We start from the raw sequence: 26,795 nt of genomic DNA on the forward strand, positions 1-26,795 counted from the left end.
TAACCTGCCAGTCACAGTATGTCTGCAGTGATCCCATATGTAGATTTTAAGCTTATATCTAATTTTAGGATTTCTGAGTGTGCTTCAGTTGTCATAGTGTGAGGTTTCCAATTTGGAAGAGATGGTCGGGGAAAAGGGAGTTTAGTTGGTTCAAATGGCTGAGGATTCTAGAAGGTTAGTCTTGAAATAGCTAGATTTAACCACTGCGTGTGGTTTTAAAAATTTAAAAAGATATTATGTGAATCAAAATAATACCATAATTAGGCATAGGATTTTATAGTTTACAGAGAACTTTCACATACATTATTTTATTAATCCCTATTGTAACCCTGCAATAAGCTAGAATATCCTCATGTTACAAGATGGTTACAGAGAGAAGTTAAGATTGAACTGTAATTAGGCCTAGCCTTCTGAGTCCTTAACTAGTTACCTTTCTCCTGTATACCATCTATGACCTCACAGTTTGTATTATCTGAACAAATATGAAGATTATACACTAACATTACTTAATATCCTGGATTATCTTATAACCTAAGTAAGATTTACTTGCCCACTTTTATTGTTACCCATTCCTTTGATTTCCTTCCTTCCTTCCTTCCTTCCTGAGAGAAGAGGGGACAGAGGGAAAAGGAGAAACCGAATCCCAAGCAGACTTACATGCCCAGTGCAGAACCCAATGCAGGGCTCAGTCCCAACGACCCTGAGGCTATGACCTGAGCTGAAATCAAGAGTCAGATGCTCAACCCACAGCCATCCAGGCACCCCTCTATTTGATGATTTTTAAAAATATATTCCTCGGGGATCCCTGGGTGGCGCAGCGGTTTGGCGCCTGCCTTTGGCCCAGGGCGTGATCCTGGAGACCCGGGATCGAATCCCATGTCGGGCTCCCGGTGCATGGAGCCTGCCTGCTTCTCCCTCTGCCTGTGTCTCTGCCCCTCTCTCTCTCTCTCTGTGACTATCATAAATAAATAAAAAAAAAAAAATTAAAAAAAAAATATATTCCTCAAATAAGTTTCTTATGACTTTAGTTTTAGGAACTTAAGTGTTTTCCTCAGCTTTTTTTGCATATTTTCAAGTTTTTGCTTTTATGCTTTTTAGCATTCTGAACTTTGACTACACAAATTTTTTCTCCCTTTTCTCCCCGTTCCTCTTTTTTACAAAATATTTTAGCTTTTCTTTTGATTTTGACCCAGTTTAGAACTTACATTCTGAAATGATCATATTTCATTTGTAGCTTGTTAACCCACCTGAAGAGAAACTTTTGACAGACTGGCATTTGTTTGCCATCTTCTAAACTTTGTGCTTCTCTTTTGCAGTGTGAATTATTATTATTTTTGTAATGTGAATTATTTTCTTTCAATACTTTTAACTTAGTGTGTCACATTAATTTTACAAATATTTATCTAGTGAAGAGAGGGATCATCTCTACTTCAAGATTACAAAAAGCATGGGATCCCTGGGTGGCGCAGCGGTTTGGCGCCTGTCTTTGGCCCAGGGCGCGATCCTGGAGACCCGGGATCGAATCCCACATCGGGCTCCCGGTGCATGGAGCCTGCTTCTCCCTCTGCCTGTGTCTCTGCCTCTCTCTCTCTCTCTCTCTCTCTCTCTCTCTCTCTGTGACTATCATAAATAAAATAAAAAAATTTAATAAAAAAAAAAAAAAGATTACAAAAAGCTTACCAGAGAAATAGATACTTGACCCAGGTAACACTCTTGACACTCTTAAAGAGTGTTTTGGCAGAGGGAATGGCATGGCTAGAGGCCTGGAGTCTTTTTTCCCCACCCCCTTAAGATTTATTTATTTATTTTAGAGAGCATACTTGTGTGTGTGTTCAAGAGCCAGGAGAGGGGTAGAGGAGAAGGGACAAAGAATCTTCAAGCAGACTATCTGCTGAGTGGCAACACAGGAGTGGGATCAGTGGGGCTAGACTTCGGGCTCTACCCCAGGACCCTGAGATCATGACCTGAGCCAAAGTCAAGAGCTGACTGAGCCACCCAGGCTTCCCAGGCCTGTAGTCTTGAGGAGGACTCCTGCATTCAAAGGCCTCAAGAGGGTCCACTTGGCAGGAGCCCTGGGAATAGAGTAAAGGGCAGAAGAAGGAAATTGAATATAGGTAGGCAAGGACTAGATCGGGCCTTTTCATACTGAAAATTTAAATTTTTTCTGTGAGAATGAAACAGGAAGGTATAAAATGAGGAAATTGCTTGACCAGATTTGCATTTTAAATTATGAATTTGGCAGTTGTATGGAAGATAAATGGAAATCTGAAAATGTAATCTGATACTCATACTAGTAAGGGAGTTATTGTGGTATTACAAAGGAAAAATGGGGTCTAGGGCAACACTCTGGTTATTGGAGGGTTGGAAGAAGATGTTAAGGAAGTAGAAGGTACATACTATCAGTACAATGCAATTAAGAGGGAGGATAGTCCAGCTTATCTCTAATGTTTTTAACTTGGATGGATTTTGGAAGAACAGGTTTCCCACCCAAGTTCAGCTTGGGGCAGCGAAAGGAAGCTAAATAGTAGGTTTTTTTTTTTTTTTTTTAGTAGTTTGTTTTGATTGCATTTAAGGTGTATATTGCACACCAGATAGAATCATCCAGTGGGCAATTGGATATATAGGTCTGGAGCTCAGAAGAAAATGGTATTGCAATTAAAGATTCAAAGATCGTCATAAATCTAAAATGGGTATGCAGACACTTTATTGGGAACATAAAAATGAAAATGTTTGAATTTTTGTATATGTGCTGCCGAAGCAAGCATGAAAATGTTTGAATTTATATTTACTTTCTATTTCATCCCTTCAAATTTTCTATTTTTGAATGTTTTCTAATGTATGTAACATATGTAGAACAGTAATATACATAATTTAGAAATAAGTATGTATGAGAATATGCTCGAAATATTTCTGGCAATTACTAATGTAAGCTGGTTGCAAACTAGTGGTCACTTCTGAGCATTTTGCTTTACAGTAACCTGGAGAACTTTTAGGAAATACATACTTCCGGACCCCTATCTCCAGAAGACTGATTTTTATTTTAAGTGTGTAGCAAGGAATTTGAAAAATCCATTTTTTAATTTAATTCCTCAAGTGATTCTGACAATCAGGCCAAGTTTGAGAGAACCAAGGATAAAACTGTGGGAAATGTACAGTATAGAAAGAGATGAGAAGAAAAGATAGGTTTGAATGACACTTTGCTGATTCTAAAAGTTCCAACTATGTTAATTTCTGTTCTTTTGATTTTAATAATCTCATGGAATGGCCATGGTCAATACTAAATTGATTATCACCATTAAGCTAAAATTAACATAAAAAATGCAAAAGTCTGTTTTGTATTATATACTTCATTTTTGATATTGGTATTCCTTCCATATCCATGCAGATTATATCAAACATTTTTTAACTAGCCAAGAAAATAGAGAACTTTTTCCTAAGCATGTAAAATTCTGCATTGCTTGGAACCACTCAAATATTAGACTCGGAGGGTTCAGGGCAAAAGGGCCAACGATTGAAAGCTTTTGCTAACAGCATCTAAAATATGCCTTCTGTGAATTAAAATTATAGAAAAGGATGAAAATGTAATGAAAAAGCCTAAAAGGATCATATAAGAATTTTTGAGGACTGTTATGGGCTGAATTTTGTCTTTCCCACAGATTCCTTTTGGTAAAGCCCTTATCACCACTACCTCAGAATGTGACTGTGTGTGAAGATAGAGCCTTTAAGAGATGATTAAATTAAAATGAGGCCATTAGAGGAGGCAGTAATCCAATTTGACTGATGTCCTAAGGAAAGGAAATTTAGACACAAGATGAGACACGAGGGATGCATACACACAAAGAAAAGACTGTGTGAGGCTGTAGAGAGAAGGTGGCCATCTATAAGCCAAAGACAGAGGCCTCAGAGGAAGCCAAACCTGCTAACACCTTGATCTTGGGCTTCTAACCTCCAGAACTTGTGAGAAAATAAGTTTCTCTTGTTTAAACCACTCAGAATTTGGTATTTTGTTATGGCAGTCCTAGCACACTACTACAGGGACAATAAATTGCTTTTTAAACTTTACAGTTATACTAATGAAGAACTAAGAAACATACACAGGTTCTAAAACCCACATGGCCTTGTTGCCTGAATCAAAAGAAGCAAACAGTATTAGAGTAATAATTACATTGTCTGGAGTTTCTCACCTCTAAGAAATCTGTTTAAACTTTGTTGAGTGGGACATGTTATTCACTGTAGCTCTTGCCCAAACATAATTTAGTATTCCTAGTGTAATTGTTACTTCAAATGTGAGCCCCGGTGTATTTTGAGGTATAGGTATTTCTTTCATAAGATAGAATTTTGTGTGATTGCTAATGATGAACCCAGTTTTGCAATTATAACATTGTGGCCAAGCTAAATGATGATTGAGATAATGACTGTATAATTATTTCTGTCCTACATTATTCCTCCATATTATAGTTTCTTGTGCAGTGAATGAACAAGTCTTCAGGTATTCAAATGAAAAGTAATATTTTGATATCTAGAATCCTAATTTACTACCTTTCATTCCACTTACCAACAAAGCTTTCTTTTCATATATATTTTTATCACCTACTTTCTGAGAACTCTTGGTTTATTAGTGATTATTGATTTTATTCTGAAATGTCTCAAATATATACAAAGGGCTAGATAACATAACCAACAATGAGTACTCCCCATCACTTAACTTGGCAAATTAAACATGACCCCACCTCAGCCCCTTTTTATTCAGTCCGGAAGTGACCATCCTCCTTAATTTGTTATTCTCATACTTTTTTTTTTTTTTCTCATTTTGACTTCATAGAAATGCCATTTCTGTTTATTTACTTCTGAAGTTTGCCTTCTGGTTCAGGTTAGATCTTTGAGATTTATCTGTGCTGATACATGTAACAAAGCTATTTGTTTTTACCTTGTGTAGTAGCGTTACGTTATGTGAACATTACCCCCGTTTGTTTTCCTTTTTGGACACTTAAGCTGTTAGCAGTTTTTTACTAATATAAACATTGCTGTAATAAACATTTTTATATGTGCCTCCTATGCAGATGTGCAAGAATTTCTGTAGAGTATATACCTAGGAATCACACTGTTTCAGATTCCATCTCTTTCTCTGTATACTGGTGACTGCGTGTATTTCATGTTATATATTTCTTGATTATTTGGGGATTTTTTTTCCCCTGTGGAAATCTTGTTATATCAGTTAGAATCCAATCAGGAGGCACAAACACAGTAATTTCACCAGAGAAAGTGTAACATAAAGAATTATTAGAGGATTGAAGTAACAGGGCAAAGAGAACTCTATGAAGAATACAGAGTTAGCTGATGCACATAGCAGCCACCAGCTCTATGAGTGAGCTTGGGCACCCAAGGAAGAGGCCATTTCCTCTTGGGCCTGACATCCTGATTTCGTCACTGAAGTGCTACCACAATGGGACTACTGGAAATCTCCCCTTGGGACAGCTGGGTGAGGCAGCTCCCTGCTTTGAGGGTTTAGGGTGTGTAGCCTGTGACATTCTACCCTGCGACTGCCTGGGACTGGGGCGACTGCCTGCAGGAAGGTGCTACTGCTCTTAGCACATGGGTGCTGCTGAGAAGAACTCAGTAAAGGTGAGCACGCTGGAACTGGGGGAGAGAAACCCCTTCTTCCATCATAAAGGATGATTTGGAAGAAATGGTTCATCAATATCTTAGGCACATAACAGTTTAAGTAGGTCACTGTGGGGCTGCTTATCTACCATTTGCAGCATTAATTCCACGAAAGTATATTCAGAGTTCCCAAGTAGTAAGTTTACAATAAACCTTAAGAATGAATGACAAAGTATTTTTCCTAGTCTTCCACTTTCTTTTCCAGCCTCCTTGTCTGTCTCTCCACCTTTCCTTGTGTTTTTTTAATTTTTATTACATCTGATCCATACTAGTTTATTCTTCTGAGTACCAATACTCCCTATTCTTATTCTCCCTTCCTCTGGGACTTTCTTCCTCTGTAAGTCCTGTGTGGTCACATTGGCTGCTTAAGTTTTTAGAGCAGTGAGTTACAGGCATGCCTTGGAACCCTCAGTGCATAAAGCTACAGGAGCATAGCTAAGCTGGAGAAGGTTCAAGACTTCATCTCTATACATATCCTATATTGCAGAAGTATAAGATGGGTTGAAATACAGTTCTTGGAAAACAGTCCTTTAGAAATCATATAGCTGTTCCCTCTGCCTCTTGGTGTAAGTGTGGCTTTTTATACATAAATATCATTATTGCCAAGTTTCCCCCTTCCACACATGAGAAATCCAGGCTTTTTTTTTTTTTTTAAGTTTTTTTTTTTTTTAATTATTTATTCATGAGAGAGAGAGGGAGGGAGGGAGGCAGAGACATAGGCAGAGGGAGAAGCAGGCTCCATGCAGGGAGCCAGACGTGGGACTCCATCGGGGTCTCCAGGATCACGCCCGGGCTGAAGGCGGCGCTAAACCTCCGAGCCACCGGGCTGCCCTCCATCCAGGCTTTTGCTTAAATAAAGTGTTCATAGGGGAAGACGGACCTTCCAATTGTTTCCTAGTCAACAAGAACCTACATTTCTCTCTCTCTCTCTCTCTTTTTTTAGTTTTTATTTAAGGTATAATTGACATGTGACATTTTCTTTCAAGTGTATAACGCAGTGATTTGATATTTGTGTATATTATAAAGTGATCACTACAATAAGTCTAATCAAATATCCATCACTATACATAGTTTAAAAAAAATGATCTTTTCTTGTGACGAGGTAACTTTCAGATACAGGTGGGTTCAGTTCCAGACCACCACCATAATACAAATATCACAATAAACCAAGTCAAATGAATTTTTTTAGTTTCTCAGTGCATATAAAAGTTGTCTTTATACTATATTGTAGTCTGTCAAGTGTGCAATAGCATTCTGTCTAAAAAAACAATGTCCATCCCTTAATTTTAAAATACTTATTGCTAAAAAAAAAATGCTAACCATTACCGGATTTTAGTGAATCATTATTTTTTTTTGCTAGTTGGGGAGATCTTGCCTCAATTCCAATGGCTGCTGACTAATCAGGGTCGTGGTTGCTGAAAGTTAGGGTGTCTGTGGCAGTTCTTTAACAATGAAGTTTGCTGTATCCATTTTACTATTCCTTTCACACACGGTTTCTGTACAGCATGCAATGCAAGCTGATAGCATTTTAACCACAGTAGAACCTCTTTCAGAATTGGAGTCATAAGTCCTCTGTGGTCATTTCCACAATTTTCACAGCTTCTTCACCAGTAGATGACAGCTCAAGAAACCACTTTCTTTGCTCCTCATTGTTCAGGTTTTACCCCAGGATTGCAGCAGGTCAGTCCCATCTTCAATCTCTACTTCTGATTCCAGTTCTCTTGCTGTTTCTACCACATCCACAGTTACTTCTTCCACTGAAGTCTTGAACCCTCAAAGTCATCCATGAGGGTTTTTATTTATTCATGAGAGAGAGAGAGAGAGAGACAGAGAGAGAGAGGGTTGGAATCCACTACTTCCAAACTCCTGTTCATGTTGATATTTTGACCTTTTCCCATGAATCAAGATGTTTTCAGTGGCACCTAGATTGGTGACCTCTTTCCAAAAGATTTTCTATTAACTTTGGCTGGATCCATTGGAAGAATCACTAACCATGGGAGCTCTAGCCCTATGGAGTGTACTTTTTAAATAATAAGATTTGAACATTGAAATTATTCCTTGGGACACCTGGGTGGCTCAGCAGTTGAGCATCTGTCTTTGGCTCAGGGCATGATCCTGGGGTCCTGGGATCGAGTCCTGCATCCAGCTTCCTGTATGGAGCCTGCTTCTCCCTCTGCCTATGTCTCTACCTCTCTCTCTATGTCCCTCATGAACAAATAAATAAATAAATAACCTTTAAAAAATATTATTTTTTGATCCACAGACTGCAGAATGGATGTTGTGTTGGCAGCCATGAAAACAACATTCAATAAAAAAGGCAAAACGGGCAGCCCAGGTGGCGCAGCAGTTTAGCGCTGCCTGCAGCCCGGGGTGTGATCCTGGAGACCCGGGATCAAGTCGCACATCGTTGGGCTCCCTGCATGGAGCCTGCTTCTCCTTCTGCCTGTGTCTCTGCCTCTCTCTCTCTCTGAATGAATACAGATCAATAGATTCTACAAAACAGATCCAACATTCATTAATTTTTATTGTGTATCTCCATTGGAACTCTTGGGTAACCAGGTGCCTTTTCAGTGAGCAATGATATTTTAAAAGGAATCTCTCCCCCCCCCCCCCCCAGCAGTAGGTCTCAACAGTGGGCTTAAAATATCCAGGAAACCATGTTGTAAACAGATGTGCTGTCACCCAGGCTTTGTTCCATTTATAGAATACCTGCAGAGTAGAGTTAGCATTATTCTTAAGGGCTCTAGGATTTTCAGAATGGTGACTGAGCATTGGCTTCAACTTAACTCACCGGCTGCATTAGCCCCTAGCATGAAAGTCAGCCTATCTTTGGAAGCTTTGAAGCCAGGCATCAACTCCTCTAGCTATGAAAGTCTTGAATGGCATCTTCTTCCAATAGAAGACTTTTGTCTACATCGCAAATCTGTTGTTTACTATTACCATCTTTATTATCTGAGCTACATCTTCTGGATAACTTTCTATAGCTTCTACATCAGCACACTTGTTGCTTCACTTTGTACTTTCATGTTACATAGATGGCTTCTTCGCTAAACCTCATGAACCAACAACCTCTGCTAGCTTCAGACTTTTCTGAGCTTCCTCACCTCTCTCAGCCTTCTTAGAAGAGTTAGGTCTTTGCTCTGGATTAGGCTTTAGCTTAAGGGAATGTTGGTTTGATTTCTGTCTAGACCACTAAAATTTTATTCATATCAGCAATGAGGCTGTTTTGCTTTCTCATCATTCATATGTTCACTGGACTAGCACTTTTAATTTCCTTCAAGAACTTTTTCTTTGCATTCACAACTTGGTTAACTTTGGTGCAGGAGACCTAGCTTTTGGCTTGTCTCAGCTCTCAACATGCCTTCTTCACCGAGCTTAATCATTTCTAGCTTTTTTTTTTTTTTTTAAGATTTTATTTATTCATGAGAGACAGAGAGAGAGAAAGGCAGAGACACAGGCAGAGGGAGAAGCAGGCTCCATGCAGGGAGCCTGATGTGGGACTCGATCCTGGGTCTCCAGGATCATACCCTGGGGCTGAAGGCACTAAACCACTGAGCCATCCGGGCTGCCCTCATTTCTAGCTTTTGATTTAAAGTGAGAGACATGGAACTCTTTCTTTCACTTGAGCACTTACAAGCCACTGTAGGGCTCTTAATTGTCCTGATTTTTATATTATTGTATCTCAGGGAATAAGGAGAGGGAGAGAGACAAGTAATCTGTGGAGCAGTCAGAACACATGTTTACAAATTAAGTTTGCCATCTTGTATGGGTATAGTTCATGGTGTCCTAAAACAATTACAATAGTAATGTCATCAAAGATCACTGATCGCAGATCACCATAACAAACATCATAATTAGAAAGTTTGAAATAGTGCCAGAATTACCAAGTGTGACACGGAGAGACGAAGTGAACTAATGCGTTTGGAAAGATAGGGTTGCCACAGACTTTTCAATTTGTAAAAAAAAAAAAAATGTAATATATATGAAGCAAAATAAAACAAGATACGAATACGATATTAACTACAGTCACCATGCTGTACATTGTTCCTCATGAATTGTTTAATTTTTATTTTTTAAAGATTTTTATTTATTTATTCATGAGACACACACGGAGAGGCAGAGACACAGGCAGAGGAAGAAGCAGGCTCCCTGCAGGGAGCCGGATATAGGACTTGATCCCCGACCCCAGGATCACACCCTGAGCCCAAGGCAGATGCTTAACCGCTGAGCCACCCAGGTGTCCCAACTTATTTATTTTATAACTAGAAGTTTGTACATTAGACCCCCTTCATCCATTTCACCCACTCCCCCACCTCTGGCAACCACCAGTCTGTTCTCTGTATCTGTGAGCTTGTTCTGTTTTTGTTTTAATTTAACATATAAGTGAGATCATGTGCTATTTGTCTTTTTCTGTATAACTTATTTCACTTAGCATAATGCCCTCATGGTCTGTCCATGTTGACCGAAATGGCAAGATTTCATTCTTTCTTACATTGACTAGTAGTCCATTGTGTGTGTATATACCACATCTTCTATACCCATTTATCCAATGATGGTCGCTTAGGTTCTTTCCATATCTCCCATATCTCGGCTATTGTAAATAATGCGGCAATGAACATGATTCCAGTAAAGGCTTTTCTTTTTTTGCCTAAGGGTTATAATTGGGATAATGATTTAGTTGTTTTCTGATAGGCAAGTAGTAATTATAAGTACTAGTTTTAATTATATTAAGTCTAAAATGACTTTCAAATGAGTGTTGTAAATGAAAAAGTAACACTTTGATAATCTAGTTCCAACATATTCTTTACATGCATTATCCCTGTGAAGTTTTTCTCTGGTCTCTAACCGTATAGGCAATTGTTTAACAGATGTATTCAGATCCCGCCATTCTATACCCACAAAGACGACATTTTCAGTCTACATCTGCAAGTCCATACCATCATGTGATTCTGCCGTGTGTGATTTTAAGAAGCCAAAATAACAGTGGCTTAAACACAAAAAGGTATATTTCTTTCCCTCTCGAATTCAGGGCTATGTCGCTGTAATCCTTCTGTTTTAGGCTCTTGTAGCCAATTCCATGTGTGTGAGTATGCTACTGTGTTGTACTGTGGTGGCAGCCCACCAGTTCTGTAGGGAAACCAGCTATAGTTGTTCTACAGTTCAACTCAGTTCTGATGCTGTTTCCCCGGCCCCCTACCCTTCAGAAGCCAGTCACAGGCCAGTCTGTACTTCTCACTGACCAGTTATCAATCAGAGGCTTCTGGGACCCCCCTGCTTGGGTTTGATTAATTTGCTAGAGTGGCTCACAGAACTGAGAGAAGCATTCTACATACTGAATTACTGGTTTATTCCAAACCATATGCCTTAGGAACAACCAAATGTAAAATATTTATAAAGCAAGTTATGTGGAAAGGGGTGCGGAGTTTCTTTGCTCTCTTTTAGTGCAGCATTCTTACTACAGTTCCACATGTTCACCAATCCAGAAGCTCTCCACACTCTATCCTTTTGGTTTTTCATGTAGACTGTTTTACATAGATAACAGCTGATTAAATCCATGGTCATTGGTGATTGATTCAACCTTCAGCCCATTTCTTCTCAAAGATGGTAAGGGAGTAAGACTGAAAATTCCAACCCTCTCATACGGTTGGTTCCTCCGTTGACCAGCCCCCATCCATAGATGAGCTAGGGGCATGCCAAAGGTCACCTCATTAACATAACAAATGATACCTTTATCTTCCCATCTCTTAAGAAATTCCAAGGGTTTTAGGAGTTCTGTTCCAGAAATAAGGGCAGAGACCAAATATGTTTTTCTTAATCTTGTTTAAAAAGCAAAATTCAACTGAGCACATTTGAAGATATAATTGGTTTTATTAAGCAATTCATCAATCAGGCAGCATCCCAGGAGTTGTACAAAATGGAAGGTTTTTATAGGAAGGAGGGTGGGACAAGAAATTATTAACAAAAGAAAATTATTTTAGGCCTTAGGGGAAAGGGCAGAGGGTCTTATTAGGTAGGTGGATTACCTCAGCTTCCTTTGGGGGTTGGAGAGGACCCAAGTGACAGATTATTATTATTATTATTATTATTTTTTTGATGAAATTTCTGACTGCCAGGTTAAGACACGTTTCTGGGAGAGATTGGAACTGCAATTAAATTAGGTATTAAGCCCCAGTTTGATGACTTGATCTGGTGTAAATGACTCTCTCTTGTGCCTATGGTTTTCTTTTTAATTACAAATCACAATATTATAATTAGTGACTTGATCCAAGAGATCTTTAGGAGCTCTAGACAAATAGGTGACAGTAAAGAAAGAGAGGTAAATGTCAAAGAGCTGTGCCACCACTAATTTGCAGTATCCTGTTGCTCAAGTTCAGCCATGTGACTGAACCTAGCTGTACAAGGAGACTAGAAAAAAAGCCTTTGAAAAAAGAAAAAAAGCCTTTGAACTACATATTGCTGCCCTGAATAAATTAGTATTCTAAGGAATAGGAAGAAAGTAGATAATAGGGGGACCTTCTAGCAGTTTTTTCCAAAATATGTAATCTCTATTTTTCCTGAATGTTAGGGTTCTCCAGAGATGAAGAGATTATAGGGATTTGACTCACACAATTTGAGGGAGGCTGGCAAATTGGCAGAGCAAGTGTCTCTATTCAAAGGCCATCAAGAGGGAAGAGCTTAATGTTCCAGTTTAATAAAACTAAAACATTTATATTGGGAAAATGCCAAACAGTTACATTTATTTTGTAGAAATAAAAATTTTCTTACATTCCTACCTCCCAGTGATACATGTTAATAACAGCTTGGTATATTTCCTCCAGTTATTTACAGTATATATACTAATGTATATCTCTTGGAGAAACAAGATTACATCACTTTCATACACACACACACATATAGTACTCTGACTTAATTTTAAAATTTTTATTCTAGACATTATTCCATGTCATTAAATGTAGATCTGCTTCTTCTGAACACTGTTTCACTATGGACATTTATCCATTCATTCATATTTTGATTTACTTAATATTTTTTCATACATACCAGTGTGCCAAGCAACATTTATATATCTGATCCTCTATTGGTAGAAATTTAGGTCATTTTGTTTTTATTCTTTTGTTTTCCATTATAACAATGTTTAGACAATCATCTTTATCTTCAAACATTTTTGTGAGAGTTTATTCTGTAAAACATATTTCTAGAATTGCTCTATCAGAAGGTACCCACATTTTAGGTTTTAAAAGGTGCTGCTAGACCACAGTCAACCTCAGCACTGTTAACACTTTAGGCAGATAATTTATCATTGCTGGGCAGGGTGATAGGAGGTCAGGGGAGCTGTTCTGTGCATTGTTAAGATGTTTAGCGACATCTTTGGCCTAGATGCCAGCAATACCATCCCACCCCCAAGTTGGGACAATCAGAAATGTCTTCAAACATTGCTAGTGTCTCCTGGTGGGGAGATTGTCCCAGATTGAGAACCAGTACACTAGCTCCTCTCTCTTTTCCTGATCCCATGTAATGCACACAGCCAGGCTTGAGATGTCAGAGCCCAAGTTGAGTGAAGAGATCTCCACATGCGAGGCAGCCTAGCATGGGATATTGGAGGCCCGCTGGGGTGAGGAGGGCAGCCACAAGAGATTGTGGCTTATTGTGGGATGTCAGAACACAAGCAGCATTAGGAGGGGGTCCAGCCATGATGGCAACCTGGTATATGGGGTATTCTGAGCCTCAGGTAGGGTGAAAAGTATGTGCATGTTAGAGAGGCAGGAACAGTCCTTTCTAGTCCAAAACAGAGCTACCTCATTTATATGGGTAAAGGCCCATTTAGGGTGATTTCCCTTTGTTTAGAGTTTGCTTCCTATAGAGGTCTATTACTGATTTGATGACAATATCTTTTACGGCATATAATTAGGGATTTTGGGGCTAATGTCTCTGTTGTTTGGAATTATTTTAATAGTAGAAGAAGCCCACCCAAAAAGATAGCTCACAGCTATGTAGTGCTTACTTGCTATCATCTGGCAGGTACCTGAACCATGCAGATAATCACATCTTTGTGACTGACTTTCAATAACGTAATGCTGAGCCAAAGAAACTAAATAGAAGAGTATGTCATACTACATAATTCTATATAAGCTACTAAAAAAGCAAAATAAATCTGTGGTGCTAGAGGTAAGAATTATGTTTACTCTTGGTGAGAGGTAGCATCTGGAAAAGAGATGCATGAGGGGGCTTCTGAAATGTTGATAATGTTTACTTGCTTGATTTTGTAACTTGTAAAAAGCCACTGTCCTGTATGCATAAGAGTAGCACACCTTTCTATATTTACGTCATTCTTCAACAGAAAGTCCACCCTCCCAAGAAATAACCTGTTCTTTTATTCTTGGAAAATAGTCAAAATTTTTCCTCAGAATCACATAATTATCAGAAAATAGAATGTTAATGGCTGACAGACCACAGCATAAACCAACTAAGTAGGTTGACAAATACCGCTCAACTTGGGGAAGGCCCAATTTGGAGCAGTAACAGAAGTGCTCTGTCTGCCAGACTTGCCAGGTGATCAGACAAGCTGGATGAAATATGTCTTATTCAGCATACTTTTATTAAAATCCAACTTTATCATAGGTGCTCTTATCTTTTAGGTTTTGGAGGCACCTACGAACATAGTACTTACATCCAAGGATCCCATGGAAGTGAGGAAGGCAGAGCAGTTGCAATACAATAACACAAACACTGATAAATGTGCAGAATTAATTCAGTGAAATCACAGAGAGGGGGAGGTAACCAAAGGCTTCCTGAAGGAAACAAAGATGAAAGATAGCTAAATGGAGAAAATGGGGAAGAGCATCCAGGTAAAAGGAAGAGTACACTTAGGATACAGAAGTATAACTCACATTCAAGGAACTGTTCTTGTTGACATGGAAAGCACAGGGACCATCAGCATTATCATATTGATCATCAAGAGGCCAACCCAGAGCCTGATTCATGGTAGACATTCAGATATTAGTTAGGTAAATAAATACCTAACATGGCATCAGTTATGTAAATAAGTAGTCAAAAATCATGAGCTTACTGCTTCTTGGCCTTTTGGCTGAGATCAAGTATAGAAAGGTCATGAGCTTATAATTCTAAGAAGCTCAGAGTTCATTTGGTAGACAGTGAGGAGCCATTAAAGAATTTAGGTTTTGGAATAACGCGATTTGTGATATTTTAGAAAGGTTTTCTGGGAATTCTATAAAAGAAGGATTGAGAGTCTTTCTCAATAGAAGAGAATAAGGGGAATTTTGTTATGTATACATAAATGTGTGTGCTTAACACTACACATGCATGTGAGTAGGCATTTGGTGAGAGTTGAAGTTAGGAATACTACAGTTAGATTAGAAGTTCTAAAATGAAACATGATAAGAGTGTGAACTTATTAGACTATAGGCCCGATAAATATGGAATGATTTTGGAGATACAATAAAGAGTGATTAATATACAGGTATAAGAAGTATTTGAGGAGGAGGCATCTTGAATGACTCCCAGAATTCTGTCTTGGATGACGGGCTGAATATTGTCAGCGCACCATTTGTTACGATAGGGAATACAGGTTGAGTAACAGGTTTGTGTTCCGTTTTGTTTTCCAGGAATCTAGTGTGTTCCATGGCTACTTATGATTCTGGTAATTGTTGATCTGTCTGCTAGGGGATGTTTAGTTGGCAGTTGAATATTTGGACAAGACTGAGGCCTGAATGAGAAAGATGATATAGTATTTAATAATAGCATACTGGTTGAATTTAAAGCTTGGGTAAAACTCCCAAAACATCTATCAGCAGAATACATGTTTAGATTAATTATGCTAAAGAGAAGAAAAGAGTTAGGAGTGCAGATGTTTGCTATAAACTTGTTTTATTGTTTTTCACTCTGCTTTTTTTACTTCTCTGATTTTTATGGGGAGGCATGGTTGGCTCTGGTTTGTAAGTCTCGTAATAGACTGTCAATATAAAATCTCCCAAATTACTTGTTTTCAAATTACCAATACAACTAAACAGCCTGTATTTCTTGGGGAGAAGGCAAAAAAAAAAAAGGATTTTCTTACTTGAGAAGGTTGTGTTATGTAGTAGAAAGAGCATAGATGAACTTTGGAGTCAAAGTTTGGTAAGAATTCTGTTTCTCATATTATCTAGCTATGTGCCTTTGGGCAAGTCATTTAGTTTCACTAAGACCTTATTTATTTGTAAAACTGCAGTAATTATAGCTATATTTTAAGATTATTTTAAAAATTAGCTTTTGGGTCTGGAAGATAATGGCAACTGTCCAAGTGTAAATCTCTCCACACATCCTCCCCAGAAGCCATTAGACCAAAAAGGGCCACACACACACATTCCCCATATATAACTCATACCTTCAGCATTACTACAACATAGATAATACCATGAATTTTAAATTGCCTTTATGTTGTAAATAAACAACGAATTACGATGGTTCCTATTGCTACTCAGACAAACCCCTGAGTCTGGAGATTGGGGCAAGGAGAGGCATAAGAGACAGTGAAAACGGGGGTGGGGGAAGGAGATCAGAGGTTCACAATGAAGCACAAGCAAAATGACTTCCAGAAAGAAAACATCCCCCACAGAACTGGAAAAATACAGACACGGGCCTGGGACTTTGGAATTCATAGCACTAGTTATACGGGAAGGTATATGAAAGAGAGAGACCACTAGCAGCATCAGAGAAATATTGTTCTGGGAGAGGAGATCGAGAAAGGATGATGCCTCTTGGAGCCATCACAGGGAGAGGAAAGAAGGAAGTAAGGAGAAATCAAAGAGAAATAAGGCACACAAGTTCAGTATCCATCCACCCACCCACCACCACCATAACATCATCCATTAAAGCAGCTGCTTTTACTAATCTGCAGAAGCAGACAGTCTTCAACTAAGAACTCTAACCATAAAGTGCTCAGGAATAGAAATAAAGTAGAAGCTATACAAGGCCACTTAAGAGGAATACAGAAAATATGAAACAATGTATCTCCACTGAAAAAAATTCTTTTCTAAAAAGGAAACATAAAACAAAGGGAAACTTATTTTTAGTAACAGTTTATTATTTATTTATTTATTTATTTATTTATTTATTTATTTATTTATTTATTTATGAGAGAGATTGAGAGAGAGAGAGAGAGAGAGGCAGAGACACAGGAGGAGGGAGAAGCAGACTCCATGTGGGGAGCCGGACGTGGGACTCTATCCTGGGACTCCAGGATCCTGGACTCCAGGATCGTGCCCTGGGCCAAAGGCAGGCGCCAAACCGCTGAGCCACCCAGGGATCCCTTTAGTAACGGTTTAATTAACGTACTGTGTTATATTAGTTTCTGGTGCATGATATAATGATTTGACAATTCTGTATGTGTTACTCAGTGCTCATCACACTAAGTGTACTCTTAACCTTTTTCATCTCTTTCACCCATTCCCCACCCATTCCCCTCTGGTAACTATCATTTTGTTCTCTGAATTTGAGTGTTTTTTGGTTTGTCTCTTTTTATTTTTGTACCTTTATTTTGTTTCTTACATTTCACACATGAGTGAAATCATATGGTATTTATTTTTCTCTGATATATTTCACTAACATTATGTCCACTAGATCCATCCGTGTAGTTGCAAATGGCAAGGTTCCATTCTTTTTTTACAGAGTTTATTTTTGTGTATGGTTTAAGAAAGTGTTCATTTTCATTCTTTCTCATGAAGCTGTCTGGTTTTCCCAACACCGTTTGTTGAAGAGACTTTTTCCCATTGCATATTCTCTCCTCTTTTGTTGTAGATTATCTGACAATATAATTGTGGGTTTATTTCTGGGCTTTCTGTTCTGTTCCATTTATCTATGAACGTGTCAGTTTTTGTGCTAGTATCATACTGTTTTGATTACTACAGCTTTGTAGTATATCTTGAAATCTAGGATTGTAATAACACCAGTTTTGTTCCTTTTCAAGATTACTTTGACTATTCAGGATCTTTTGTGGTTCCATACAAATTTGAGGATTTTGTTCTAGTTGTGTGAAAATGCTATTGGTATTTTGACAGAGATATCATTAAATCTGTAAGAAGCTTTGGCTAGTATGCATATTTTAACAGTATTTGTTCTCCCATTCCATGACCATGGAATCTCTTTCTTTATGTCATATTTCATTTCTTTTGTTGGTGTTTTTTTATAGTTTTCAGAATACAGATCTTTCATCTCCTTGGTTAAGTTTATTCCTAGATTTTAAAATTATTTTTGGAGCAATTGTAAATGAGATTATTTTATGGATTTCTTTTTGTCCTACTTCATTATTAGTATGTAGAAATGCAGTGGATTTCTTTAAATGGATTTTGTATCCTGCAACCTTAATGAATTCATTTATCAGTTCTAACAGCATTCTTGTCTTGTTTCTGATCTTAGGGGAAAAGCTCTCAGTTTTTACCATCCAGTATGCTGTTAGCTGTGTGGGTTTTTCATGTATGGTCTTTGTTACGTTGAGGTATGTTCCCTCTAAACCTACTTTGTTGAGGGTATTTATTTATTTATTTATTTATTTTTTATTTATGATAGTCACACAGAGAGAGAGAGAGAGAGAGAGAGGCAGAGACACAGGCAGAGGGAGAAGCAGGCTCCATGCACCGGGAGCTGATGTGGGATTCGATCCCGGGTCTCCAGGATCGCGCCCTGGGCCAAAGGCAGGCGCCAGACCGCTGCGCCACCCAGGGATCCCCTGTTGAGGGTTTTTATCATGAATGGATGTTGCATTTTGTCAGATGCTTTTTCTGAATCTATTGAAATGATCATATGGTTTTTATCTTTTCTCTTACTGATGTGATATATCACGTTGACTGATTCATGAATAATTGAACCACCCTTTGCATCTCAGGAGTAAATCCCACTTATAGTGAAAATTTTTTAAAAATATATTTTTGGGTTTAGTTTACTAATATTTTGTTAAGGATTCTTGCATCTGTGTTCATCAGGGATACTGGCCTATGGCTCTCTCTCTTTTCTTTTTTTTTGTAGTGTCTTTATCTGGTTTTGGTATCAGGGAAATGCTAGCCTCATATGAATTTGGAAGCTTTCCTGCCTCTTCTATTTTTTGGAATGGTTTGAGAGAAATATGTATTACCTCTTTTTCAAATGTTTGGTAAAATTCACCTGTGAAGCCATCTGGTCTTGGACTTTTGTTTGCTGGAAGTTTTTTGAATATTGATTCAATTTTATTGCCGGTAATCAGTCTGTTCAAATTTTCTTTTTCTTCCTGATCCTTTTTCGGGAGGTTATGTTTCTAGAAATTAAGCCATTTTTTCCTACATTGCCCAATTTGTTGGCATATGATTTTTCACAACACTCTCTTATAATCTCATGTACTTTTATGCTGCTGGTTATTTCTCTTTAATTTCTGATTTTGATTCTTTTTTATTATTATGAATCTGGCTAAACGTTTACCAATTTTCTCTTTTCAAAGAACTAGCTTCTGGCTTCATGGATCTGTTCTCTTGGGTTTTTTAAATTTCTATTTTGTTTATTTCTTTTCTTTTTTTTTTTTTTTATGATAGAGAGAGAGAGAGGCAGAGACATAGGCAGAGGGAGAAGCAGGCTCCATGCACCGGGAGCCCGACGTGGGATTCGATCCCGGGTCTCCAGGATCGCGCCCTGGGCCAAAGGCAGGCGCCAAACTGCTGCGCCACCCAGGGATCCCTCTATTTTGTTTATTTCTGCTTTAATATTTCCTTCCTTCTACTGGTTTTGGGTTTTGTTTATTTTTCTTTTTCTGGCTCCTTTAGATGACAGGTTAGTGAGATTTTTCTTGCTTCTTAAGATAGCCTGTATTGCTATAAAATTCCCTCTTAGAACAGCTTTTGCTGCCTCCCAAAGGTTTTGGACTGTTGTGTTTTCATTTTCATTTGTCTCTTTTTTTTTTTCTCTCCTCTTTGGATTCTTGGTTGACCCATTCATTGTTTTAGTATCATGTTATTTAGCCTCCGTGTATTTGTATTCTTTCCAGATCTTTTCTTGTGGTTTATTTCTAGTTTCAAGGCATTGTGGTCAGAAAAGATGCATGGTATGATTTCAGTCTTTTTGATTTGTTGAGACTTGTTTTGTGTCCTAACATGTGATCTCTTCTAGAGAATGTTCCATGTGCACTGAAAAAGAATGTGTATTCTGATGTTTTTTCACGGAATGTTCTGAATGTATGCTGTTAGATCCATCTGGTCTAATGTATCATCCAAAGCCACTGTTACCTTGTTGCTTTTCTATTTGGATAATCTATCCATTGATGTAAGTGGGGGGTTAAAATCTCCTACTATTAATTGTATTACTATCAATTACTTCCATTATGCTTGTAATTAACTACTTTATTTGGGTGCTCCCATACTGGGCACATAAATATTTACAATTGTTACATTTTCTTTTTTTGGATTGTTCCTTTTATGATTATGTGGTGTCCTTCTTAGACTCTTGTTATAGTCTTTGTTTTAAAGTTTATTTTGTGTGATTTTAAGTGTTGATACTCAGCTTTCCTTTCACTTCTGTTTGCATGATAAATGCTTTTCCATCAGATCAATTTCAATATGCCTGTGTCTTTATGTCTGAAATTAGTTTTTTGTAGGCAGCATACAGATGGATTTTACTTTTTTATCCATTCCATCACTCTGTCTTAATTGGAGCATTTAGTCTATTTACATTCAAAGTAATTGTTGATAGGTATGTACATATTGCCATTTTGTTACTGGTTTTATGGTTATTTTTTATAGTTCTTCTCTGTTCCTTTCTTTTCTTGCTCTCTCACAGTTTGCTGGCTTTCTTTAATGATATACTTGGATTCCTTTCTCTTCTATTTTGCATACCTATTACTGGCTTTTGATTTGTGGTTAACATTAGTTTTATATATAACATCATATGCATATAGCAGTGTATACTAAGCTGATGGTCGCTTAAATTTGAACCCATTCTAAAAGCACTAAATTATTTCTCCTTACCCCTTCCCTCATTTTAAGTATATGATATCATACCTTACATCTTTTTATTTTGTGAATCCCTTGAATGATTATTATGGATATATTTAATTTTACTGCTTTTATGCTTGCTTCTGTTCTTATTCCTGCTTACGGTCTTTCCTTTCCAAAGACCCCCCTTTAACATTTCTTGTAAGGCTGTTTAATGGTGATGAATTCCTTTAATTCTTATTTGTCTGGAACACTCTATCTCTCCTTCCCTTGCTGGATGGATAGAGTATGCTTGGTTGCAGGGTTTTTTCTTTCAGCACTTTGAATATATCATGCCACTCCCTTCTGGCCTGCAATTTTTTTGCTTAAAAAAATCAGCTCATAGCCTTATGGAGTTTCCCTTCTATCTAAGTGTTTTCTTTTCTCTTACTGCTTTTAAAATTCTCTCTTTATCACTGTAATTTGCCATTTTAATTACTGTGTGTCCTGGTGTAGACTTCCTTGGGTTGATTTTGTTAGGGGTTCTCTGTACCTCCTGGATCTGGATTTCTGTTTCCTTCCACAAATTTGGGGAGTTTTCCACTATAATTTCTTTAAATACATTCTCTGCCCCCTTTTCTCTATATACTCCTTCTGGGAACCCTATAGTTTGAATGTTACTATACTTGATGGTGTTACTGAGTACGCTTCATCTATTCTTATTTTTTCTTTTTCTTTTTCTTTTTTCTTTCTCCTGTTCAGCTTGATTGTTTTTTGTTACTCTGTCCTCCAGGTTGCCAATCTGTTCTTCCCTCTAGTGTACTATTTATTCCCTCTAGTCTATTTTGGATTTCACTTATTGAATTTATCTGATTCTTTTTTATGTTTTCTCTTTGATGATATTCTCACTGAAGTCCTCCACTCTTTTTTTGAAGTTAGTATCTTCACAACCATTATTTTAAATGCTCTAGTAGGCATGTTACTACTTAGCTCCATTTCACTTAGCTCTTTTGTTGTGATTTGTCCTATTCTTTATTTGGGACATATTTCTCTCTCCTCATTTTGAGTGATTCTCTGTTTCTATGTGTTAGGTCAATCAGCTACATCTCCTCCTGACAGTTGTTGCTTAAGATGAAGAGTCCTGCAGTGCCCTGCAGTACAATGTCCCCTGTTCATCAGAACCTGGCACTTCAGGTGTCCTATGTGTGTTGCATGTACCCTACTATTGTGGCTGAGCCACATTGCCTTCAGTCCAGTCATCTGCAATGGCTCTCTTTGGTCCTTGTGTTGTTAATGGGCCAGTCTGGGGCTGCCTTGGGCTTGAGTCAGATCAGGCGTTTGTCAGAGATGCAGTATCACTGAACTGTGGGGTGCTTTCTCTTTGTGGTCCCCTGAGAAGCTTTTGTCAGTAAGTAGGACCTGCAGTTAGACCACATGTCTGGCCTCTCCCTACTGCTGAGGCTGCAGTGAGACTGGTATGTATGATGGCCTTCCCCCTCTCTCTGGGGCAGGAATTACTTTGGAATGGTGCTGGCCCCTGTTGGGGCTGTTTGCACACTGCCACACTTGTTGCACTGCTTTGGATGGACTCCTGCTGAGGGCCTGTTTGAGAGGGCAAGTCCACAGGAGAGTGCTCTGTTAGCAAGCCAGGTGGAGTGTTCCTAGTGGTTCCCAGTGGTTCCCCCAGGTGTCTGTGTATCTAGGCTGGGGGTAGGGGAAGGCAATAGCACCCTCCAGCTCTTTGGTTCTTGGAGAAGTCTCCTAAAAATCCCTGCCTCTCCAGCATACATTCTGAGATTCATAAATGATTCTTGCCCAGGTATTTTTCAAACTGCTGTTTCTAATCTGTATCTCCATGGGGCTCTTTCTTATACTGTCTCTTTTCAGGCAAGGACTGGACTCAGTTTTCTATTACTCTCTCCCAGAGACAAGCCTGCTGATTTTTTAAAATTCCAGCTTTTAATCAGCACTGACTGTAAGAACTAGAGATGTTTTTCTGATTTTCAAAGCCATATGTTATGAAGATTCGTCCTCCCAGTGCAGGTTCCCCGGGCCTGATGAGGTGTCTACTGCTCTCCCTTTCTGTGCCTGCAGTCACTTCCTCCTGCAGACCGTCTCCCAGTCAGTTCAGTTCCCAGCCACCTTTCCATTCTTCCTACTGTCTTTGATGTGGCCTCTTCTCTACATTTAGCTGTGGATAGTCTTTAGATTGGTTCAGGAAACTATTAAGTTACTCCAACCAAACAAAAAAATTCTCAAACAAACTTGTGGACATACTAATAGGGGCATTGACGTAAGAGGCATTGATAAAACAAACAAAATAATGGAAAAGATGCAGAGAGAAGTAAAAAGCTTGAGAAAGAAAGTGTGTGAAATGCAATATAGGCAAAGGAAGATCCAACAACTCTATAATTAGAGTCTCTGAAGGGGAGAAATCAGTGGAACAGAGCTAATGACAATCATAATCCGAGGGAACTTTTCAGAAACAAGAGGAAAACTGAAATCCACATATTAAAAGGGCCCACTTGGACAGACTGGTCCAGAACAATGAACTGTGATCCAGAAACTATTAGACTTTAAAGACTAGTGAAGCTATTAGACTTTAAAGACTTTTTTTTTCCTGTTCTCTGAGGTAAGGACTGAGTAGATCACTTTACTAATTAAAAAAGAAAGAAAGACATCAGACTTCTCAAGAACAATATACCAAGAAAAGCTACCAGAGAGCAGAATTTTTAAAAACTCAAGGAAACAAAGTTCAAGCTAGCCAACTTGTCTTTCAAGTATCAAGGTGATAGACAAAAATAATTTTTTTTTGATAAACAGTTTTGAACGTAAAAGGTAATTCTTAGTGAGAATTTAATATGTTTAATTGTAGATCCAAAACTAATATATTTATTAGTTTTAATATTTTATATATTCTGACAAAGTAGAATGAATAAAATTAATAATGAATGAAGAGAGAAAGGGAAAATAGAGTAAGATCATTCCCTATAAGTATTAAGTGGCTATTATAGGATACTACTTATGATGGTAAGTCAGATGGTAAAAGGTTAAATAAGAAAAAGAGACTTAAGATGCTCTAAAATACACGCACACACACACAACATATGAAGGCAACCATCAGAAAAAAAAATGTAAATCTTCCTAAATACCAAAAGAAAGTAAAAGAAAAGAAAAAAAGCAGGAATACCAATTACAGGGAAAAAAGAGTAAGTATGAGTAATACTTGGTAATTATAATATATACCAATAATACTTGGTGATAAAGGTAATTATAGAACACACAATTCAGATATATCAGTCATGTCAATAAATATAAATGGGCTTATCTCACCTTAGAAGAAAAAGATTTTCAAGTGGCTGAAAAAGATTTTCACTGAAAAAGATTTTCAGTGATTCAAAAATTTAAAAATAAGGGATGTGCAAAAACATCACAGGCAAATAGAAAAAAATAAAGCAGGGGTTGTAATCTCAATAAACAAAGTAGGATCCATATTAAAAAGTCATTAAACACAACCAAGTATACTTCATAGTGTTAAAAGCCATGATTCATAATGAAGGTATAATATTTTTTAGTATCTATACACCATATAACACAGTAAACACTTAAATACAGTGAAATTGCTATAGCAGAATATAGAATAATATAAAAAATAGAAACATACATGATGGATTTCTAATCCATCACAGTACAAGTCTGGTACAAGATATTTAAAGCTTGTTTAGTAAATTTTCAGTCTCACACCCAGAATTAGCCATTTCTTAAAGAATTCTTGGTTTCTTTTAGTGAGGTATGATATTTAGAGATCATGGTCTTTATTTCAGGAGTGCTCACCTGTTGGTCTCTTTCTAGGCCTTTTCTTTTTTTTTTATTTTTTATTTTTATTTATGATAGTCACAGAGAGAGAGAGAGAGAGGCAGAGACACAGGCGGAGGGAGAAGCAGGCTCCATGCACCGGGAGCCCGACGTGGGATTCGATCCAGGGTCTCCAGGATTGCGCCCTGGGCCAAAGGCAGGCGCCAAACCGCTGCGCCACCCAGGGATCCCATCTAGGCCTTTTCAATGGACAAAGCTTAGGACCTTTTAAAGAGAAAATACATCATTTTAGTTCATGCTGACATTAGTAATTGAAATTTAAAATTACAATTCTAATTCTTTGATTTTTATATCTGTACCTATTTTTTCTTGGTTCCTAATGATAGTAACAAAGCTAATATATTTATTTTAACTGTTTCAAATACTGTTTCAAAATAACAATACCAATATTAATACAATGTTAAGATCTATGGCAGTGCACTTACTGCAAAAGGCTTAAGATGTATTTGCAGTTTTTTTTGTTCACAGGATATATGTAAAAATTACTGTTTTAAATCCACTTGAAAATTTTTTCTGTATATGGTTAAACTACCAAATCTCTACATAATTAAGTTTATCTGTTTTATTTTACTTTTTATTTTTAGGGTTTGTTATTTCCATTTTATTTTTACTTTTTTTTTTTTTTTTTTTTAAACAAACCTTAAAGGATTCAAGATATCATAGCTGACACCTATGGGGCTCAGTCAGTTAAGCATCTGACTCTTGATCTCAGTTTAGGTCTTGGTATTGGGGTACTGAGTTCAAGCCCTGCACTGGGCTCCACACTAGGCATAGAGGGAAAGAAAGAGAGAGAGAGAGAGAAAGAAAGAAAGAGAAAGAGGAGAGAAAGAAAGGAGAGAGGGAGGGAGGGACGGACAGACAGACACAGGGAAGAAGGAAGGAAAAAAAGTGTTAGGCTTATAGGAACAGTATTTAATCAAAGAAATGTTGGTACGCTTGGGTGGCTCAGCAGTTGAGTGTCTGCTTTTGGCTCTGGGTGTGATCCCAGTCCTGGGATCAAGTCCCACCTCTGGCTCCCTGCGAGGAGCCTACCTCTCCCTCTGTGTCTCTGCCTCTCTCTCTGTGTCTCTCATGAATAAATAAATAAAATCTTAAAAAAAAAAAAAAAAAAGACAAATGTTTACAGTTATTCAAGAAAACTTTCTACCCATTTTTTTTTTCTAAAATGGATGAGGAATTTATTATAATTAAATGTTTCAGCTATTCCCGTATTCTAACTGGGAGCCTATAACTTTTAAGGCAGCCCTAAAAAGTGCAGCACACTACTACCACACACACTGTTTCTGAACTACTTCTGGGAATGTATATCAGTATTTTCTAAGACATTGGAACTGTCACCAGAGTCTTGCATGAACTTGTCTTAACCCCATACCCTACTAATTGGGGTTACTGGGGTCTCAGGTATAAAGATAACTACTCATCTGCCTTTGTTTCTTTTTTTCTTTTTCATCTGCCTTTCTAATGCCAAAGTAATTTTTATGCATAATATCCAATATAAATAAAATAATATGCTGTAAAAATATATATACACTGTGGTTTGAAATCTGGAATTTAAAACTTGAAGGGATTAAGCTGGGTGATGAAAGTTATTGCCACAGTAGTAACAAAATATAAAATTATAGTTACTATGTGTCTTCCTAGGAGGTTGGATCCTAAAATGTATAATTCTGTGTCTTCTCTTTTCAGAAGCTGATAAAATACCAGTAATGCGTGGACAGTGGTTTATTGATGGTACTTGGCAGCCTCTAGAAGAAGAAGAAAGTAATTTAATTGAGCAAGAACATCTCAGCTGTTTTAGAGGTCAGCAGATGCAGGAAAATTTTGATATTGAAGTGACAAAATCCGTAGATGGAAAAGATGGTAAGACCGATTAATATATTTAATATGTTCTGTAAATCAAGTAAGTTCTTGGTGAAGTGTAGAGTAGTTCTTAATTTTGCATAGTAATTCATGAGTGTTAGAATTTATAAAATTTCTGATTTAAACATTTGATTACTTAGAATTTAAATCTATGAATTTCTGAACTATCTCAGTTTTTTATTTTATTTAATATGTGTGTGCACTGGCATGACACTAACATGACTTACTATAATTGTACAATTGTTATGTTCTGTGAATTAGTCCTTTTAGTAGTTTTTAATTACCAACAAAATTGAATCTACAAAAAAATCTGTCATTATATCAAAAGGACAGTTTTGTTAATATTTTAATGTTGGTTCTTTTCCTGAAGTTTAAAAAAAGTTAATTTCCTTTATGTAAATAACTTTAGGCTGTCTCCATATCAACTTTTAATTTGAATTAGTCTACTCTTTATATTCCCTTATTCAGCATTTG

At 37.5% G+C, this 26,795-nt stretch overlaps 1 protein-coding gene across 4 annotated transcripts in view; it reads left to right on the plus strand.

Moving 5' to 3' along the window:
- DDHD1 (DDHD domain containing 1) overlaps positions 1–26,795 on the plus strand; it is a 105,502-nt gene that overhangs the window by 16,148 nt on the left and 62,559 nt on the right. For all 4 annotated transcript variants that reach the window (XM_041759131.1, XM_041759132.1, XM_041759133.1 and 1 more), the window contains exon 2: positions 26,148–26,321. In XM_041759131.1, the coding sequence (XP_041615065.1) occupies positions 26,148–26,321 (174 nt within the window). The remainder of the gene's footprint in view (positions 1–26,147; positions 26,322–26,795) is intronic.

Source organism: Vulpes lagopus, chromosome 6 (genome assembly GCF_018345385.1).
Source record: "Vulpes lagopus strain Blue_001 chromosome 6, ASM1834538v1, whole genome shotgun sequence".
Lineage (NCBI taxonomy): Eukaryota > Metazoa > Chordata > Mammalia > Carnivora > Canidae > Vulpes > Vulpes lagopus.